This window comes from Sceloporus undulatus, chromosome 7, assembly GCF_019175285.1.
Source record: "Sceloporus undulatus isolate JIND9_A2432 ecotype Alabama chromosome 7, SceUnd_v1.1, whole genome shotgun sequence".
NCBI lineage: Eukaryota > Metazoa > Chordata > Lepidosauria > Squamata > Phrynosomatidae > Sceloporus > Sceloporus undulatus.
The window spans coordinates 1011459-1032940 of NC_056528.1; the positions used below are offsets into that span (position 1 = coordinate 1011459).

The 21482-nt window shown below is 45.6% G+C and overlaps 1 protein-coding gene across 4 annotated transcripts in view; it reads left to right on the forward strand.

Annotated features, from left to right (window-relative positions):
• The window catches only part of IGSF21 (immunoglobin superfamily member 21), a 208016-nt gene that overhangs the window by 61668 nt on the left and 124866 nt on the right, over nucleotides 1-21482 (forward strand). The window contains exon 1 of one of the 4 annotated variants that reach the window (XM_042478476.1): nucleotides 17462-17534. The exons of 2 other annotated variants lie outside the window; for them this stretch is intronic. In XM_042478476.1, coding sequence (XP_042334410.1) covers nucleotides 17498-17534 — 37 coding nt within the window. In that variant the 5' untranslated portion in view covers nucleotides 17462-17497. Of the gene's footprint in view, nucleotides 1-17461; nucleotides 17535-20849; nucleotides 20942-21482 lie in introns of those variants that run through there. One more of the 4 variants, XM_042478475.1, reaches the window with a different exon arrangement.

Below are 21482 nucleotides of genomic sequence, written 5' to 3' on the forward strand. Positions count from 1 at the left end.
CCATCCGAAAGGGAAAGCAGTGCCAATGTGAATGAATCCATTAGATCAAGTATGTACCCATCGGCTTCTTCTTTGCAAATTAGTGTGTTTGCGCATGTGCAGGGAGGATAGGATTGCATCTAGATTTTACAGTTCCGGACCAAGGATCCCCCCATCGAGTGACAAGTAGATAGAAATAAGGAGAAGGCAGCAGGCATGCTTCGGCTCTTCATTTTTACTTTCTCCCCTTCTCTAATGCCTCTGAAAACGGAGGCTTTCCTGTCAGCAGCCAGGGAAGCAAAGGAAGGAAATTTGCAGCAAAGGTTTATGGGAATTGTGGTTTGTTTGTAACGGGGGCAATCCAATGGCCGAAGTGGAGTAGCATTTCATACCCATGCAAATTCAAATTGACTGCAAATTCAGAATGGAAAAGGATTTGCAGGATTTGCAACTCAATACTTTATCAAATCTAGCTACTTTTGGGATGAGACGTGATTGCGTTCGGATAGACCTTTGGTTGCCTTCAACGTCGTTTGGTAACCTCTATCGAAATAATGTGAAACCCCATGGAGGACCCCAAATTGGCATTGTGTTAACCTTCCAATGGGTTTCCAATAGGTTTCTAGGGCTGAATGTGGATTCAAACCCTAGTCGCATGACATCTAGTCCAATACTCAAACCACACTACACTGACGGATAACAAATCCCTAAAATTGTTCCAAGTGGAGAACCTCGAAGAAGGGGTTATATCTCTCGCATTGTATGATCTGATTCTCTCCTAGCCTAGAAACGGCGTTCTTTTGTCTTTCTATCCCACTGCTCCCAATTGCCTTTGGCTCCTTCTTATTGTCTCACTGTTTGTGTGTGTCCTTTTGTTGCCTTTGTCAGCCTATCGTTCCCGCGCAGTTTGCGGTCCCTTGTCTTCCCTTCGATCCCTGCCGCGCGAGAAACTATTTGTGTCTGTTGCTATATAATTAACCACAACCAGAGTCCCAAAATGGCCTCCTGAGCTACACAAGGGAGCCGATTGGGGTCAGATGCATTTGTTGTTTCACCTGCTCGGATCTGAGAACAATGCGCTGATGATGGGAGAGGGAGGGAAGAGAGGCACGTTTCTTTGGAGACTTTGGGCTCACGTTCCACATTCAGATTTGTTCCCCCTCCAAGTTGTGTTGTGTTGATGCTGTTGTTGTCAAAGGAGCTTGTCGAGAGACACGAGGTCACACCACTCCAACCATGGCTCTCCTTGTATTTGTGTTTTCACAATTTGTGCTTCCTGGACAAGGGCTGAGATGGCTCAGATCCAAGTTTAGGGGGTCAGTCACGCTTGCATTTTTTGCATGGAGGGATTCGCATCTGCAAACCGATTCAAAACCAATTTGCCGTTCTTGATATGTTTTACGGCAGCGGATCTCTCCATGGCATTTAAATCCAGTCTGAAGTTCTCATTCGCCACCGTTCCAGATCAAAATGGAAGCACCTCCATTTCCTAAATGGCGACTGCGAGATCCGAATCAATCCAATGTGGGTCGCTGTGGTTCTTAATATACCGCCTTCCTCGTGGTAAGGGACTCACCGCTATGCGTTCAAAATGGCCGATTTATTGATAGGACGTTCCTAGTCCCCAACCCAAGACCCACCCTTTTAAATGATATTATTTATGTATTTTTGGCAATGCGTCTGCTGTGACAAACTCTCCTCTGCTCACCGAGAGCCACAGAGTTCTGGTTCCCTTATGGAAACAATTGCGAGAGGTTGATCCCTCTCATGCTGAGCCCTAGCATTAGTCCCTTGGAATATTTAATACTGTTTCAATCACCGCATTGGATTTATTCTAGTCACTGCAGGTGCAGTAGAGGAAAGGGCTGGGTGGGTGGAAAGCAGCCTGTGGATTTAACTCCATTTCTCCCCCAACTCATTCCTGTTGATATAATTTACTCCTCCTTCCACTCTTGCTTTTGCTATTTCTATGTTTTGATGGAGGGAGGATTTGCAAGGAGATTCGATGGAGGAAGGAGAGGCTTTGAACAACTCTGGTCTTTGCAGGAGGCAGTACAGGGCCTCATTCCCACTTACAAATACAGTGCGCACATGTTATACGCGGCTTTGAGCTTACATGTTCATGCTGTGCGGGAGCATGCGGGGCACAAGGGGTGGCGCGTGCACTGCTGCACCGCCGTGCCACCGCGCGCATGAGCCCCATTCAAGTGAATGGGGCTCAAGCATAGGCGAAATTCGCCTTACGCGGGGTGTGTGTGTGTCCAGAATGGATTCCCCGTGTAAGGTGAGGGTCCACTGTAAATCGGTTTGCGATCCAAATCACACTACATTTGCCCCAATTGCATTTTTCCCCTGCAAAAATAACCCACATGTGGTTCACATTGACGGATGAATCGATTCAAAATGGACCCTCTCCAGCCGGCCGAAGGACAAATTTAAATCGATTCTGATCCACATCTGGTTCACACAGTTGCGCTGAATCAATTTATCCAAAAAGACATGGAAAAAAATCAGCGTCAAAAAGATGCAGGTCCCCTCTCCGAATCGTTTCAGCGATTTGGTTCAAGTGGGAACCAGGGTCATTTGAACCAGTTCAAACCAATTTGTGATCCGGTTTAAAAGGTACTGGGAATCAGGCTGTACCCTTTGGACCTCTCTTTGCTTTGGATTCTGCTCAGGAGAGCTTTTCCCCCTTTGAACCTTGGATTATCCAGACCACATTTCTCTTTCCAGTCCCATGTAAACCTTAGGACTGGGCTGGCTTTTCCTTGCCAGGCATTTCCTTGCTTTAAATAGGACAGGACCACCTGCAGAAGCCATTGAGAAACCGTGTTCTTCAGAAGAATGCGTCTCTCCAAAAGATACAGTCCTGGAGTTGGAAGTTATTCATATCATGTTTTTTTCTAATTCAGGTATGGATGCAAAGGAGACATTTCTGTGCCGTTTCCCCCATGCATATTTCAAAAGGGCTCGGCGAAAATTAAAACAACTGGTAAAACATCAGAAGGAAACACCGAACACAATGTACAGCCAGACAAGTCATAAATACGGAGGGATACGGAACAAGAAAGGGAAGGAAGATAGAAAGAATGAGAACGCGGCTACAGCCGCCTCCTCTCCGCGTTTCTTGATCTGTCAAAACACCCCGAGATCAACCAAAATATGGATCGTCCCACTTTCCAAACTCAGGTCCTCTTGGTAGAAGTTGCCAAAGTAATGGAGTGATGGAGATGCCACCCAAAAGTATCTCCATTAGAAGAAAGAGGGATGAGGGACATGTCACCCTTCAATGTTGTGAGCCTTCCATCAGGAACATGATAACACTTGTATCTAATGGGGATGCAAAGGATTTGGGGTTTCCAAAATTGAGGACCACCACTTTGACTTTGGATTGAAATGAACCTGTTGCAGTTGGTTCAGGCGCTTTGAAATGTTCGTATGAACATTGATCTGGATTCATAGATAGAAAGCGTTGCTCAAACCCTAAACTGAGAGCTCCATCTTTTGCAACAAAATGAGCTTTGGAGAAGATAGGAAAACCCAGAAGCATTGTGAGATATGGAGGACCACCATTTTGACCCTGGCTTGTAAATGAACCTGTTACAACTGGTTTGGATGCTTAATGTAGGGTCATTGGTCTGGATGCATCGATAGAAATTTTTGCTCAAACCCTAAGATGATGATGATGATGATGATGATGATGATGATGTTGATGCAAGCTTTGTATGCACTCACTTCTACACAGCCTTTATTATGTTCCAGCTCCTATCTGAAACGGCGGCTCCTACCATCCCAAAGATATAGGCATTATTGATTATTTTGTTTGTGATTCTGTTACTGGAAGATCTATCTTCTCTCCCGGCGCTTGCTTTCGAGAGATGATTCATTCCAATTTGCAATGAAAATAAATATTCCATCCTATCTGCCTCCCAACCCCCCCCCCCCCAATCCTCCATCCCTACTATTTTTAATCTCTTAACACTTTAGAATATGATCCATTGATACTGCTAATGTATTCCGTCCTTTTATTGTGAGTGGATAAAATAAAGTTCAATACCAATAAGTGCAAATAAATTGTCCTGGGTATATTGTGCTGGACCAGCCATATAACACCAGTACTAAAAGATCTCCATTGGCTGCCCATTCGCTTCCGAGCTCAATATAAGGCGTTGGTTATTACCTATAAAGCCCTAAATGGCTTGGGCCCAGGATACCTAAAGGACCGCCTCTCTCCGTACATTCCGCCTTGCACCCTCAGAACGTCTGGGCGGCAGTTACTGAAGGTGCCTGGGGCAAGGTTAGCCTCCACCACGCGGAGGACATTTTCCACAGCTGCCCCAGCCCTTTGGAATACGCTGCCCACTGAGCTCCGCTCATCTACCACCCTGGCCCAATTTAGGAAGGACTTTTAAAAACCTTCCTATTCCAACAGGCATTCCCCGACTAAATATCCTGTGGGCCTCCCTCCTCTTCCGTGGCCAAGAGGTTGGGCTATGGGGCTTTTTATTGTATTTTTATGTGGATGTAATTGTATGCTTTTAATCTTTTATTGTATTGAATGTATTATGTTTTATATGTTGTAAGCCGCCCTGATCTTTTGGAAGGGCGGGGTATAAATAAAAATTTTATTATTATTTATTTATTTAAAATGGGGAGGAAGGCGGGAAGCTGCTTTGAGCTGGACCAGATCTTCAGGCTTAGTACTAACTACTTTGCCTTCTTCTAACTTGGTGCTCTCAAGAAGTCCGAAATGTAGAACCAGAGGATCATATTGCTGGAAGTTTAAATGTTGGAAGGGACCTCAAGGACCATCTAGTTCAACCCTCTTAAGCCATGCAGGAATACTCAACTAAAGCACTCCTGAAAGATGTCCACCCGACCTCTGTTTGAAGACCTCCAAAGATGGAGTGTCCATCACCCTTCAAGGCAGTCCATCCTATGGATCAACAGCTCTTAGGGGAAGCATAGGGAAGACCATGGAGGAGAGCAGAGGGTCTATTGGCCTGCTGTCCGCAATTGCCTCGAAACCACTTTGAAACCAATTCAAGGGATGGGAGAAATCCATTGGAAGCCCTGTTTGTTGCGTGCGTGCGTCTTTGTGTGATTCCAGCAGTCGGGTGGTCCATTTCCACTCCTTGCAGAACTTTGAAGCAACATTTCTTACCATGTGCATGTGCATGTGGTGCACGCATTGCTCATTTTATAAGCAACGGCGTGGGTAAGTTGTGGTGCACGTTTTCCTCTCCGCGCACACAACCCTCGATGACGCTTGGCCCAGAGGATGCACACAGTGACTTATTTTTAGCAGATCCTCCAATCTGGCGAGGCAACTCCTTCCTCCTCCAGTAAGTTCTTCTTCTATCGCTCTTCATTTCCGTGGTGGAGTCCAAGTAAAGGACGTAAAATGGGTTGCGATGCAAAATGCTGCACCTCTACAATCCAGCCCCAAAGCCATAGAAAACATCTTAACTTCTATCCCTCTCTTTCTCTCTTGCAATCTCATTCTCTCCCCCCTGTTTATTTATAGCTCCCCCCTGGATGTCACCGGTCTATTTATACCGATACTCCTCTTCTCCTCTTTTATTATTATTATTTCTTTCCCCTCCCTTTCTCGCTACTTGTTAAAAATACATATCTCCATCTTCCTCCCACAACCCGCACCTCCCACTTTATGCATCCAAATCCCCAAGGAGACGCGTTTTTGAGCGAAGTGGATGGTGGTATTTCGACGGATGACGTTTCAACCGGTGGGAACAGTCTTTTTTGGAAGCGAAACGTGATGCAGATGTAATGCAATGCCAAGTTAAAGGAGGAAAAACAATACTCTCTTCCGGCGGTTTGCAAATCATTGCAAATCCTCCCCTCTTGGTTTGGGAGCTAAAAAACCCCAAATTATTTGCAAGAGAGCTATTTCACCTTGCTCAAAGGTTTTGCTTTTATCAACCAGGGCTTATTCCTTTCCTTCCTTGGCCAAAGGTTTATTTATTTGCTTTCTTACGTATCTTCTGTATACACTTGTCCCTCCATATTCGCTAGGGTTATGGAAAACATGTGAATATGGAAAAACCACAAATAACAAAAACACTGTTTTTACCAGAGAGGACACCTCTCTAGGAATCTCTAGGTCCTCCAGGGAAACTCTGTGGCCAACGTCCGACAGGCACTGGCCATAGAACTGCGCTGGAGGAGCTACAAAGGCCTAGTAGAGTTGACTACAGAGTTGCACTGGAGGATCTAGAGATTCCTACAGAGAATACTCTACTAGGCATTTGTAGCTTCAGTACAACTCTATGGTCAACTTTAACTAAAAGTTGCATTAAAAGACCTAGAGATTTCTAGAGAGAATACTCTACTAGGCCTTTGTATCTCCTCCAGGGCAGTTCTGTGGTCAGTGTCTGTTGGATGTTGACCACAGAGTTGCCCTGGAGGACCTAGAGATTCCTAGAGAGGTTTCCTCTCCAGTAACAACATGGTGCTTTTGTTATTTGCGGTTTTCCCATATTCATGGGGGTCTTGTGTCCCTAACCCTAGCGGATATGGAGGGACAAGTGTATTTGAATGGCTGTCATGTAGAAGATGGAGCCATCTTGTTTGTTGCTGCTTTGGAGACTGGGACACAAACTGATGGGTCGGTGTTACGTGAAATGAGATTCCACTTAAACATTGAGAAGAACGTCTTGAGCTGTTTGACATGGAATACAGACCGCCTTGGAAGATGGTGGACTCTCCTTCTTAGGAGATCCTTAGATAAAGGTTGGATCAGCATCTTTCAGGTGGGCTTGAGTTGTGGATTCCTGTATGATGGGAGGTTGGATGATCCTTCCAACTCTTGGCTTCTATGATTCATGCAGCCTCAGGTGATTTTGGCCTACAGCTCCCATCAACATGAGATTGTGGGGAGTATAGTCCAAATCATGGGGTGGGCCAAAGTTTCTCAATGTAAAGGAAAGGATGGCAATCGTGGCAGGGCAAAACTCGCCATTTCTCCGTCTTCCAACAATCCCTTGCGTTTAATTATCTTTCCCCAATTTTTGCTTGCAAGTGGGCGGTTTGCTAACTCCTGCCGCCGAGGTTCCCGTTTTTGGCTCCGCTGGGGCTGAAAAAGGAAGGGAGATATGTGTAGGATCCATTAGATGCATGGAGAGAAATAACTATTACGCAGGAGGTGATGAAAGAGGAGATCAGAGAGAAGGGAGTGAATAGAAATGCAGCAGCTCCCCCGAATCACCTGCGTCTGTCAATGGAGTCTCTATCCCTCTTTTTTCTTTCCCAGGAAAAAAAGAAAGAATCAGCTCCATTCCTTATCGCTAATACGCAGCGCTTGTTTCCAGCTAGGTAAGAGGAGAGGAGAACGCCGGAGGACAAAAGGAGGTAGAAGAAGATGAAGTCTGGAAACAGCAGGGAAGGGAGCAAAGGAGGGGTCTCTTTCTCTCTCTTTCTCTCTCTCTGTCCCAGTTTCCACCAGCTCCTTTTTAAAAAAAGGCCTGTAAATACCATTCCGCCTTTGAAGGATTTACATATTTAGGAGGTTCCTAAATACTTCCAAATTGGAGCCGTCCTCAGGGGAAGGGAAGTCTGGGGAGAAGACGGATGGAAAGGTTTAACCCACTAGGGTCCAATGTTGCAGAAGAAACAGGGGCAATGGTTGTCCCGGGATAAGACAGGAATTGACTCACAATTGACTCACAATCTCACATCTGGGGATGTGCAAATGCATACGTCGCACTATGCATGCAGGGCCAAAAAGGTGCCATTGTGCAATGGAAACATTTGGCTGATGATAGCTGAAGCAGAATCGCACCAGACAGTGTTCCTCCATGTCTTGCATTTGGAAATTGCACATTTCCCCCCCCTCAATTCAATCATTATTTATGGTCAATAGACATGCTATGACTTAAAACCATATAAAACAGGAAGGTTGCATACAACTTCAAAGCATATAAAATAGAAAGGCTGCGTAAAAGATACAAGTAGTTTCCATAAAAGCAAATGACCAGATTGGGTTGCAACACTGGAGATTATTATTTATTGTACAGTTGTAGATCTGGGGTATCTTGCACATTGTAGTTGTGCATCCTATGCTTTGCACTGCCGTTGTCCGGTGGGGATTGTGCATTGCAGTTGTACATCATGCTTTGTGCATTGTGTAGCAGCACCCAGTAAGTACTGTATAAGGTTGCTGTTGAACTATAAGGATGGAGTCTTGATTCTGCAGTTTATCTTCATTCAGGGTGCATCTACACTGTAGAAGTAACACAGTTTACACCACTTTAATGGCCATGGCTCCATCCCACAGAATCCTGGGATGTGTAGTTTGGTGAGATATATGCATGCCACATATCTCAGAGAAACTGCTATTGCGGGATTTTCGATGTCCTGTTTATTTCTTAGCAGCCATAAATACAAAGACTTACTGGAAGCCAAACGAAAGAGAGACTGAACCTGGAAGACTCCAGCTCTGATCCTTCTCCTTCAACTAGTTTTTAAAATATGCTGACACTCGCGAGATGGAAATCTCTGCCTGGACGCTTTGCTAATGTCCCCCTTTTGCATATAATATAATCAATGCATAACGCAGCCTGGCGAACGTATCCGCCGTGCCAGCAACTGTGAGGAAAAGTCATATTTCACACTGTCACCAATGAGGGATAATTTGGCGAGAGCGAACGATTAGATAGCCCCAGATTGCAACAGGGAAACAGGAATGGAGAAGGAGATTCCCTAGTGTCTAACAGCTTCCCCTTTTGCAAAAGTGAGTAGAAAGTCCAACACGAAACCTTCTCCTCTTTACAGAGGGGTTGAAAAGACCCATGAAAATGTGGGCATGGAGATGGCATTATTGCTTTTTCCCAATAAGTCATGCCTTCTCATGATGTGGCCAAAGTATGACAACCTCAACTTTATCATCTTGGCTTCCAGGGAGATTTCAGGGTTGATCTTCTCTAGGACCCATTTCTTTGTCCTTTTGGCCATCCATAGCATCCTCAGCACTCTCCTCCAGCGCCGCATCTTGAATGAATTGACTCTTCCTATCTTCTTTCTTAACTGCCCAGCTCTCACATCTGTACATGGTGATGGCGAACACGATGGCTTGTATGCTTCTGCGCAATTGTATATCTTTGCATTTTAGGATCTTTTCTAGTTCTTTTTTAATTCATCCTGGACAATGAGGAAATAGAGATTGTGACGGAGTTCTCATACCTAAACATTGATAGGAACAGGGACTGCAGCCAGGGAATCAAACTTTACTACTGAGCAAATGAACTCTGTGGAAGTGAAGACATCTGAATGTAAGTAGTCCTTCATCCTTCCTCCATTGCCAACCCTGGTCTTGACAAAGTCACTTTCCGTGATTGAAGAGGGAGCTCTCAGGGGGTAATTAACCACAGACAACTCTCCATTAGCATTAAATTTGGGTTTATCTTTAGCTCATTATCCCAAATCTCCATCCTTACCAACCCCGATGCCCAAGCTGACTCAGTGTCCTTCCGTCTCCTCCAGAAACAGTAAGAAAGCAAATGAGATCATTCTTCGATAACACTTGATAAGGAACCATATCCATAGGTAGCCATGTTGTCCCCGGAGCAAAGTCCAATAACACCCCAAATCCACAAAACAACAGATGCCTTTAATTGGCCAACCAAAATGCACAAAAGGCAGGGAGCTTCAAAAGCTTGCATGATGTGAAGTCGAAGGCTTTCACAGCCAGCATCCATAGCTTTTTGTGGGCTTTTCGCGCGATGCGGCTATGTTCTGGAAGACATTATTCCTGACGTTTTGCCCACATCTGTGGCTTTGGCATCTACCTGGTTCCAGACTTATGCGCTCGACAGGTGGCCCTCTGAGGAGGATCTACCTTCTCCTCCTGACTGACCTCCCTTTAAGCATCCAGACATAAGCAAAGCTTTCTTTTTTAGCCGTATATTTTAAAGATGCGCTGCTGCCGATAAAGTATATCTTTCAAATCCCTTTTATAAGCATTATTTTATTTTTTTACGGCGCCGCTATAAATGTGCGTTTTATGTTGCAATAACATTCTGTGTTTTGAAGATTGCTACCTGCTCGGGGCCCTTATTTTGATCCCTCCATATATATATATATGGAGATAAAGAATGTGATACGGCCTGAAACAAATCCCAAGGGAGGATGACTCGGAAAGTGGGCAAAGAGGGGAAGAATCATAGAAGCGGAGAATGTGAAGGTCCTCCCAAAAACTATGTAGTCCAACCCTCTGCTATGTAGGAAGGCGCAGCTAAAACACACTTGGAAAAAGCCCCTCCAATTTTTTGTTTCTAGACCTCCAGAGATGGAAAGTCCACCACCTTTTGAATCTGTCTAACAACTTTTGCCATCAGGAAGTCCTTCTAAATATTTTGGCAGAACCTCTTTTCTCTTAACTTTTGTGGATTGGAATTACAGAAGGGAGAACCGGAGAATCATAATGTCTGGAAGCCAAGGAGCAGACATCCTTAAGCAAGTCCAAGAACATCCCAAATCCACAAAAGAAAACAAAAACCAGGGATACCTTACTGGCTGGAACACCATCCTGGGCATAAAATGCTATTTGAAAACCCTGAAATTCTGGACCATGCCAACCATTATCGGATCAGGTTGCACAGGGAAGCCATTGAAATCCACAAACACCTGGACAACTCCAACAGGTAAGAAGAAGCCATGAAAGTGAACAAGGTTTGGCTGCCAGTCCTGAAAAAAACAAAATCAAGACTCAGCAAATGCAAATGGAAACCACCCAGGTTTTCGGGAGGATTCCCAGCAGAGAGGGAGGTGGGTCTTCATCTTTGGAGGTCTCCAAAGAGAGGTTGGATAGCCTTCTCTCAAGAGCGCTTGAGTTATGGATCCCAACATAGAAGAGGGTCAGACTCTATGGCCCTTGGGGTCCCTCGCGACTGATGTTTCTGTGAACTTAGCTTCTTTTGGAGCGCTGCGCAATTCCCCGTGAAGGACATGTGGGAAGGAAGGAGACGGAAAGGAGCAAAGGAGAACGGCAGACGGTTCCCTCTCTCTCTCCATTTTCCTCATTAATCTTGATTACAGAGCCCTGGTGCTGAAGTTAATTTTCTTGTAGATGTCTATCAGTCATGTTAGCTGGGAATCTCTCTCTGGCTAATGAGGAAATTGTATTCCTTGCTACTTTATTATGCCTCTAATTAGTGCGGGGGATTCTGGGAGGGGGAGGGAAGGAAGGAGGGAGGGAGGGAGGGTATGTCTGGAAGGTTTGGAGGCCACTTCACCCTTCCTTGCCTTAATCTTCATCATGGGGCAAAAGCTGGTAGCAACCCACCAAGCCTTCGACGTCTCGTACATCTTGGGAAAGTTACTTTGGAACTACAGTTCCCAGAATCCAGCCAAGTACTTGCGGTCCAAAAAAGGGACCGTTCCCAAGAAAGGTTTTACGATGGTCAAGTGTCCTCTTTTAGATGGACAGTCTGTTGGAAGACCTTCTAGAGGACAACCTTTTGCAGAAGAGCTGCTCCAGAGAATAGGGCACAATGGAGCAACGGATGGAAGCTCCAGGAAAAGAGGTTCCACCAAAACATTAGGAAGAATGTCCTGAGAGTAAGAGATGGTTAAGAGATTATATATGATAGCCCTGTTTAAGTGCTTGAAGGGATGTCATGTTGAGGATGGAGCAAGCTTGTTTTCTGGTGCTCCAAAGAAGAGGACACAATGGAGCAATGGATGCAAATGACAAGGGAAGAGATTCCACCTCAACATTAGGAAGAACGTCTTGAGAGTAAGAGCTGTTTGACAGTGGAGCACACTCCGTCGGCGGATGTTGGCATCTCCTTCTTTGGAGGTTTTTGCAACAGAGGGTGGATGGTCATCTGCTACAGAGGAGTGCTTTGGTTGGGACTTCCTGCATGGCAGAATGGGGCCAGACTGGATGACCCATGAGACCCTTTCAATTATATGATTCTATGATTCTATAAAAGGAATCTCTTCTCTTGGATTTGCAAATCCTGTTTTTTTCCATCCCGGTTGCTAAGAGGTATCGCTCCATGTGGCGAAAAGCCTGCCTGGGAGCTCAATCATGAGAGCATCCGACTATTAACCCAAAGGTCTTGGGTTCAAGCCCTTGCTTAGGAAAATAAGGCAAGGGCTACCCTCTGTTAGCGAGAGCCAGAGTTTAATGGCGCAACACATGCTTTGAATAGAAATTGAACAATGGCGGTCAGGGACCGGATTTCTCTCTCTCCCGTCCAGACCGAGAAAGAAGAAAAGTAATTTGCAGGAGGGGAATAAAAGAAGGGAAATATATGCAAGGCTTACTTTCTTATTAAAACCAAAAATTACTTGAGGAACGCCGGATGTATTATGCATAACTTTTTAGCGCCGAACGTGACGGCGCCGTTTGGTATATTTATAAAAATTTAAAAGTATAAATACCTAAGTTTTGGCGTAACAATAATTACATATACATCCAGCGTCGGAGCGAGAGAGACAGAACGGCAAGCGGCTGCACCTGAAGGTACTTAAAGCGCGTCTCCATTTTTAGGTTTTTGTCAGCCGGGAAAATAGGAATCGGATTTTTTTGTTTTTAAAAAAAGGCAAAGTGAAAAATAGAAGCCGTCAAAAGAGTAGTAAACAGACGGAAGGTTTTTATTGTCTCGGTTTGGAAACAATGGAGAGATTGTATTCTCCAGTGGAAAAACGTCATACGTTCAGGACTTTATCAATTGGAAGGTTGGCCCTTACTATACACTGATTTTTTATACCCAGATTCAAGCATCCACGGTTTGAAAATGTCCAAAAAAGGTATAAATTTCAAATGTCAAACCTTGATTTTCCATTTTTATAAGGGACGCCATTTTGCTATGTCATTATATTAATGGGACTTGAGCATACATGGATTTTGTTATCCACGGGGGATCTTGGAACCAAACCCTAGCGGATAACAAGGGTCCACTGTATAAATCCTTTCCCACTGCAAATTCGCAGTCAATTCGCATTTGCATTAGTATGAAATGCATCTCCATTTCAGCCGTGGGATTACTGTCGGCCATGGGATCCCATCTTCCCCGCGCATGTGCAAAGACGCTAATTCGAAACAAGAAGCCTATGGGTACATACTCATGCGATGAGTTCATTCGCATTCACACTGCTTTCTCTTTCGGATGGATGCTGCATTCATTTGTGCATGTAATTTCTTGCATTTTCGGATTGCCCCCCTGGATTTCTTCTTCTTTCGGGACGATGATACCTTCCTCCATGTGAAAAAGTCCTCAGAGAGAAAAAAATGCAGAATATTAATTGTTTGTTAATGTAATTAGGATCTTAGAATCATAAAAACATAATATTGTTAGGGTTATCTAATCCAACCCCCACCATTAAGAAAGGCATGACTCCTGAAAGATGGATATCCAACCTGTTGAAAGGTCTCCAAAAAATGAGAGTCCATCACCCCACGAGATAATCTTTTCCACCGTTAAACAACTCTTACAACCAAAAAGGTTCTTCCTAATGTTTAGGTGGAATCTCATTTTTTGGGTAATTTGAATCCATTGGTTCATGTCCTAGTTTCGGGAGGAGCAGAAAACAAGCTCACTCCGCCTTCTGTATGGCATCCCTCCAGATTTAAAGATGGGGCATCATACAACTTCTTGGTCTTATCTTCTCCAAGTGAAACATCCCAGCTCCCTCAGATGTTCCTCTCAATGCTTGGCTTCCAAAGCTTCAACCATCTTGGTCACCCTTCTCTGGACATGTTCCAGCTTGTCTATCTCCTTCTTGAACGGTGGTGCCCAGAAGTGACCAAAGGCCGGGCCAAAGCAGAATAAAATGGTGCTACTACGTCTGTTGATATGGACACTGTACTCTTGTTGTTGTTGACCATTGACTTACATTTAGCTTGTGGTTGCATCTCCATCTTATCTCCTCCAAGCTCCATATCTTCAACATTGGTCCCCATAGGGCCTGGTTGCCAAGCCTTTGACCTTCTTGGTTTGGAGGGATCTCAATGCAAGTAGAGACTATTCCTCTTCTTAGCCATGTGTTGATCTTCCTCGATAGGGTTTCTTGACTCTGAGAAACCTGTTTTCCAACCATCTCTTGAACACTGCGGAAAATCCCTCCCTAGGCCTTGCAAACTCAGGGCTGTCTTGGCTTCTTCGGCTGAATCGAACCATTTGCAAAGTGGTTGACCCTTGGAGGAAAGCAACCTTTAATATGGTCTTCTCTTACGCTCCGACTTCTAACCGAACCAAAGTGGGCCTGTTTCGTAGCCAAGTCTTGAACTCTTCCACTGATCTCTCCAAGAGAGCCATTTTAGTGGTTTCCTTCCCTGTATTTGTCTGTGAGAGAGATTGTTTTTTCATCCCTTCTTCACTCTCTCTGTCTCGCTCTCTCTGTTTATAATGTGTGTCATCAGAGCTTAAATAATGATCTAAAAAAGACTTGTTTATCAGCCAGATTTCCCCCCTCTGAAATCATAAAAGCATTAATAACGCCGCACATTCCCAAGCAAGCTGGCGCATTAGCATCCTTTTAAAGGACAGCATGACTTTCGGAGGGCGAGGAGCCTTCCTTCGCTGCTTTTAACGTCTTGGAGGCTGAGTCAGTGCCAAAGCCAAGTGGAGGGGGGCCATGGCGGGTTGGCGGTCCTTCAACTCCCCCCTTTTCAGGCTTACAGGAGAGTCTCCTTCTTCATTGTCTGCCGCTGAGGCCTTCTTTGCCAAATGAACTTGCAAGCGATGGAGGAAAGATCCTCCATGCATCCTCCTTGGAAGCAATTGGAGGAAAGATCCTGGATGCATCCTCCTTGCAACAAATTGGAGGAAAGATCCTCCTTGCAAATGATGAACAAAGGATCCTCCATACATCCTCCTTGCAAGCGATAGAGAAGAGATCCTCCAGGCATCCTCTTGCAAGCAATTGGAGGAAAGATCCTCCATGCATTCACCTTGGAAGCAATTGGAGGAAAGATGGTGATGATGATGACCCATGATCCCAGTAACTACACTGTGGAATTTAGTTACTTGCTTCTAAACAGTAGCTCACTCCTAAACTACCAGCAACTAGTTGCTAGTAGATGAATTGTTTGTAATTCAACACTCTGCAGCATTGGCTTTCCTAAAAGTAGATTTTATTTTTACTCCGACTAGAGTTCAGCTCCTGGGCAACTCATGCAACTTTCCTGAGTTATATCCAAAGGTACGCTTATGCTTGTCTTTTTAAAAAATAACAACAACAACAACAATAATAAAATCCTCCCCTTCCTTCTCCTGTTACCCCTAACAAATTCAGAAAACCGCCCCGCATGCAACAGAGCTGGCAAAGATGGAGTAGGTGGAATTTAAATACCTGCCAATTTGCAAAACCAGTGCCGCGGGACACCGGAGACAATGCTTAGACAGAGCTGGGTAATTTTTTATCACCGTTAATAACATTTCCAAAGCTCAGCAGACACAAAACAGTGTAAGGGAGCATCCCATTTCGCGCCGCAGAAGGAGACGGTCTTTGGTGCCAGGCTGAGAGAGGAGGAGAAGGCTGGCTTTCGTTCCGTCTTGTTGGGTTTGGGCTGGTTTGCTGCCTCTTTCTACTTTATCCCCTGGCTGAAAAGAAAAGAGAGAGAAGGAGGGAGGGAGAGAAAGTTTAATTTATCTACTACTTGCTTATCACATTTGCAGATGACACCAAACGGGGAGGGAGTCACTAATGCTCCAGAGGACAAGATGGGAATTCAAAGTGACCTTGGCAGGTTGGAGAGCTGGGCCAAAAAATGACTGAATTTCAATAGGGAAGAATGCAAGGTGCTATATCTAGGCAGGGAAAAATGAAAGACGGGAAGAGGAAAGGAAGGATGAGGAGGAAGAGGAGAAGAAGAGGAGGAAGAGGAAGAAGAGGAAACGGAGGAAGAGGAGGAGGAGGAGGAGAGGAGGAAGAAGAGAGAGGAGGAAGAGATTTCTTACCTGTCTCTCCAAGGAATGCTTTCCTTGTGTATTCCTGCATGGCAAGAAGATGGACTAGCTGGCCCTTGGGTCTCTTCCAACTCTATGGACTTCTATCACACGGGGAAAACTGGATGGTTAACCAAAGGCTAATCTGAGCAGTCATTCAAGGTATTTCACATAATTTCGCAATAGATTTCCAAACGACGTCGTATGCAAACGGAAGGCAGTCCAAACGCAACCGTGGGACGTCCCAGGAATAGCTGAATTTGGAAAAACATCACATTTTAAATCCTTTCCCACTGTGAATTCGCAGTCAGTTTGCATTTGCGTTAGCATGAAATGCATCTTCATGGGATTACTGTCGGCCATGGGACCCTGTCCTTCCTGCGCATGCGCAAACATGCTTATTCGAAAGAAGCTGATGGGGATGTACTCATGCAATGAGTTCATTCGCATTCACACAGCTTTCCCTTTTGAACGGCCGCCGTGTTCCTTTGTGCGTGCGATAAACTACTATGTAATTTCTTGCATTTTTGGATTGCCCCCCGTTTTCTTCTTCTTTCGGGACAGCAATACATTCCTCCGTGTGAAAAAGTCCCCTAAGCTTCCATGAAAAGAAGCAGGTGAACCTTAGAGGAACGCAATGGTAACCCCCCTCTGAATAAACCTTGCTAGGAAAAACCTAAAGAGCCAGCATGTCCTAGTGGGTTGAGCATTGGACTCTGGAGAGCATGGTTCGATTCCCATGGGTTGACTTTGGGCAAGTCGCACCCTCTCAGCCTCATAGGATGGCCATGGCAAACCCTCCTTGCCAAGGAAACCCCATGATAGGGTCACCATAAGTTGGAAATAACCTGGTGGCACACAACAACAACAAGGAAAACCCTACCACAGTACTTTCCTAAGTCAGACATGACTTGAAGGCACGCAACAATGACTGCAGCAAACCCACAAAGTCCCAGTCTCTGCTTCTTCCCATCTTGCAGCCGAAGGCTCTCCTTGTTTTCCTAACAAAACCCAACTCGCCACAGAATGAACCTTGAGTTAATTAGGAGCATTATTATGCTCATTGCCATTCCCACAGCTCCGCAGATGCGGCCTCGATGCCAAAACTTGCATCTCCGGCCGCGGGGAGAGCATTGTCTTGATGGAAGGGCTCCCATCAGGGCCTTTTCCTATCTCCAGCCCCATAAACAGGAGTCTCATTACTGCGATGGCCTTTGCCTCCTTCCTCCAGAGTGTGCGGTGATGCTTTTACTGGAGGATAAACAAAACAAGGCCAAGGAGGGAAAATAATGTCATGTGTGAAGAAGCCTGAGTACTAATTGATTCCCCCCTCCTCTCCTCTTTCCAACCCTGAGATGGTTTGTGGGTCATTCCCTTGTTGTTGTGTTTGCAGGCTTTTAAAACGTCGTATAATGCACAACCACAAGTGAAGTTGATCTTGAACCTCATTTAGGTATTTCTTCTTCTTCTTCTCTTTCTTCTTCCTCCAGAACGGCTTTTGGTTTCAAGGAGCGAAGGCCACAAGGAAGGAAGGTGTGCTCAAGGCACAGAGGTCCATCTTCCATTCATTCATTCTCACACGCCGTAAAGAAAGATCTCAAATGTTTTCTCCATGGAGTTACAAGAGATTTTGCACAGGTTTGGATTGATTTTGAGATCTGGGGACGTTTTTTAAGTAGTGAAAAATGTGTCTTCTTGCAACATGTGTTTTATGCATTTTGGTTCGCCCAATAGAGGTATCACTGTTTTGTGGATTTTGGATGTTATTGTACTTTGCTACATGGCCAGCACAGCTACCCCTGGCTATAGATCGATTGATTGATCGATAGATGATAGATCGTTAGATTATGGCACAATTAGGGTTAGTGTCTTTGGTGCAAAATGCATTGCTTTCTGCCCCCCAAATGTTGACTTTTACACCCAAAAATTGTCTTGTATTCTATATCAGCTACCAATGACCAAGGGGTCTCTTTCTCTGATGTCTTCCGAAAGAACCTGGACAGGTACCTGCTGCTGAGGATGCTAGCTCAAGAGTTCCCAAACTTTGGCCCTCCAAGTATTTTGAACCTCAGCTCCCAGAAGCCCCAGCCACCTTGGCCAATGGTCAGGAATTCTGGGAGCTGAAGTCCAAAACAACTGGAGGATCAAAGTTTGGGAATCATTGCATGGAGCGAGGGGTTGGATGTGATGACCTCCAGGGGATCCTTCCAACTCCATGAGTTTATGATTCTGACTCAGCTTGAAGACTGACCTGAGATTTTCTGCTCAACAGCGGCACTGAAATAGTGGCAGGAAGAGGGACTACAGCTGGTCTGCCTAAGAAAATGATGGAGTAGACTCAGTCCATGAAAGCTTATGCTGCCAACATCTTTCACACAGTTAGTCTTAAAGGTGCTAGAAGATCCCTTGGCATACTGATATTCCAGGCTAACACAACCAGGTCAATGGTGTTCAATGGTGCACCATCAACACTGATTCAGTGCAGGTCTATCGGCTTTGCTCCTTCATTGATGAGGACTGATCCAATGGAAATGCAGTTCACTAGCACCCAGAGGACCACTGTTGCCCATCACACCATAATGATAGGAGAACTTCCTAAAGAGTGCCAACAACGTCTTGTAGATCACTCAAGAACCCATCAGGTTCCATCAGGGTGGATCAACGGAGAAGATCCTGGAGTCAAACCACTCCTGCACCAGGGACCAAGTGCCTCATATGGGGAGCAGCATTGGTGACACAGAGATAACAAAACAGAAAGCTGGCATAGATGGACTCTGACCCTTGTTTCGTCCAGTCCACTATGACCAACTCTGACTGGTAGCAATAACTAACTGGAGTTTCGGGCTGTATTCCTTTCTAGCCCTACCTGGATAGCTGCTGGGCAATGAACCTGGGTTCTATGTGTCATAGAATCATATCGTTGGATAGATAGATCAGTAGTTCAGTTCAACCCCATTCTACCATGCAAGAAGACACCACCAAAGCCTTCCCTGTGACAGATGTTTAAAGACCTCCAAAGAAGGAGACTCCACCATTCTCTAAGGGAGCATCTTCTACTGTCAGACATCCCTTACTGCCAGGAAGCTCTTCCTAATGGAGAGGTGGAATTTCTTTTCTTGTCAGGCCCTTTGTGGCACATCAGTAGTGCCAACTCTGACTGGCACCCACAGCTGGCAGAGGCTTCAGTTTCGACCATCAGTGGACATTTTGACCATCAATGATCTGGATTCTTCCCAAGTATCTAGGAATTGATGAGGTATCATCAGACAAAGTGGTCCATTCCAAGTAGTATCCATTTTTGCAATTGTGATACATTGTTGTTGTGTGGTTGTCGTCATTATCATTGTCGTCGTCGTCATCATCGTTGTTGTTGTTGTTGTTGTCGTCATCATCTTAATTTCAGTCTACCAGGTTTTGGACCATCCATGATTCCTCTTCCATCCAAGATCTAGACCTCAGTAAGGTAACATCAGATGGTGATATGACTTGTTCACAATGGCACTGTCCCTTTTTGTAACTGTGCTGTTGTGACCCTATCTCATTCTGATGTTTTGTCACTCTATTTGGAATTTCTTCCAGGACATGGGTCACTTTGTTGTGGTTGTGTTGTGCCTTCAAGTTTTTTCTGACTTATGGAGACCCTGAAAGAAGGAGAAAGAGAAGCCAGGATTCCCTGGTTTCCTCCTTCTCCTCCTCATGTTCACTGTCTCTACTGTCTCAGATGCTAGCATCTCTCTAGTTTGGTCGATGAAGGGTTAAGCCACTAAAAGCAATCCTCTCTGTGTGTGTATGTGTGTGTGTGTATGTGTGTGTGTGTTGCATGAGGAAGGGAGCTGGAGCAGAGGAGAGGAACTGGTTTTGCCTCTCTCCTCTCTTTCTCTCTATCTCTCTCTCTTGCTGCAATAAATCCGGCTTAAAGGAGGAGAGCAGAGGAGCCGAGGGTGGATTAAAGAGAAGTCTGTATAATACAGACACCAGCACAAGGGGCGAGAGAAGGGGGAGAGAGAGAGGAAGAGGAGGAAGAAACAAAGCCAAGAGGAGGAAGAGGAGGAGGAGGAGGAGGAGGAGGAGGAGGAGGAGGAGGAGGAGGAGGAGGAGGAGGAGGAGGAGGAAGAGGACAGGAGGATGAGTTGACGGCTGCCTTCCAAACTCCAGCTGTTCGCCTGGCTGGTCCAAAGGAGGAGGGAGGCGAGGGCTGGAGGACAAGGGCATCCTTGGAGTGCTACCCGGAGCATCCTTTTGGTACCACTTGCAAGATCCTTTCTGTCTGGACCACTCACAGCATCCTTCGGGGACTGATCTCAGCATATTTTGGGTACCACTAACAGTATCATTTGAGGACTGGTCTCAGCATCCTTTGGGTACCAGTCTCAACATCCTTTTTAGGACTTCAATTACCACTCACAGCATCTTTTGGAGACTGGACTCAGCATTCTTCAGGTGCCACTCACAGGATCCTTTGGGTACCATTCACAGCATCTTTTGGGGGACCGCTCTCAGCATCCTTTGGGTACCTCACACAGCATCTTTTGGTCTCGGCATCCTTTGGGCACTGCTCACAGCATCCGTGGGAGACTGGTCTCAGCATCCTTTGGGTACCACTCTCGGCATCCTTCCTGCACTGCTCTCGGCATCCTTTGGGACTGGTCTCAGCATCCTTGGGGTACCACTTCCAGCATCCACTGGGCAGTTCTCCTTTGATTTATCTCTTCCTGCCTGGGCATCCTTCCCTCTCCACAGCCTGCCTTTCCTTCTCTCCCTCCTTCCCTTCCTCCTGGCTCCAAGGATGCCCACTGCTGCTGGGCACCCCCCATGCTTTCTCTCCCTCCTCTCCTCCCTGGCCCTTTCCCCATCTCTGCCCATGTTGTTGCCTTCTTCCTCCTCGCCCTTGGAAGCCCTGCCTGGAGCTCCGAGCGATGCGTAAAGCTGGCTGCTGGCTTTTTGGGAACCAGATGGAGTTTCTCTTCCCAGGGCCAAGACACCAACGATGAAACGCCTGCTGCCTCTCTGCTTTCTAGTCAGCAAACTTTTCAATGCCGTGCTGGGTGAGTCCATTTGTGTGTGTGTGTGTGTGTATGTGTGTATTTGTGTGCAATGACACACCTGTCAGGTGCAGAAGAAGCCAAGGAGCAGGAAATAAGGTGATGCTTTGGCTTTTCAAAACCCTCTCCTTTTAGGTACCCAGCCTGGATCTGGAGCCGTACAAGTCTCACGCTGGAGTGCCAACTGGTACATGCTTATATTTTCTGAAACAACCGAGGAATAAATAAATAAATGCTCATCCCATCTTTAAAAAATATAATACTGTATACATTTTAAACATTGCCCCTCTGTGCTTCATCTCTGGGCATGTTCAAGGGGAGAGAAGGAGGGGGACTTGGGTGTTGCCTTGAACTCCTGCCAACTTTTGGTGCCCACGGTGGCGGCAGCTTTTGTCAATTGTGTGTGTGTTTGTGTGTACATTTGGGGTGATGGCTCCCCTCTATTCTGCTGCTTCTTCACACAGGGACCTTTCCTTCAATCTCTCCCTTTCTGCCTCTTAACAGTGGAGTTATTTTTTCATGCCAAATGGAGACAGGAAGGAAT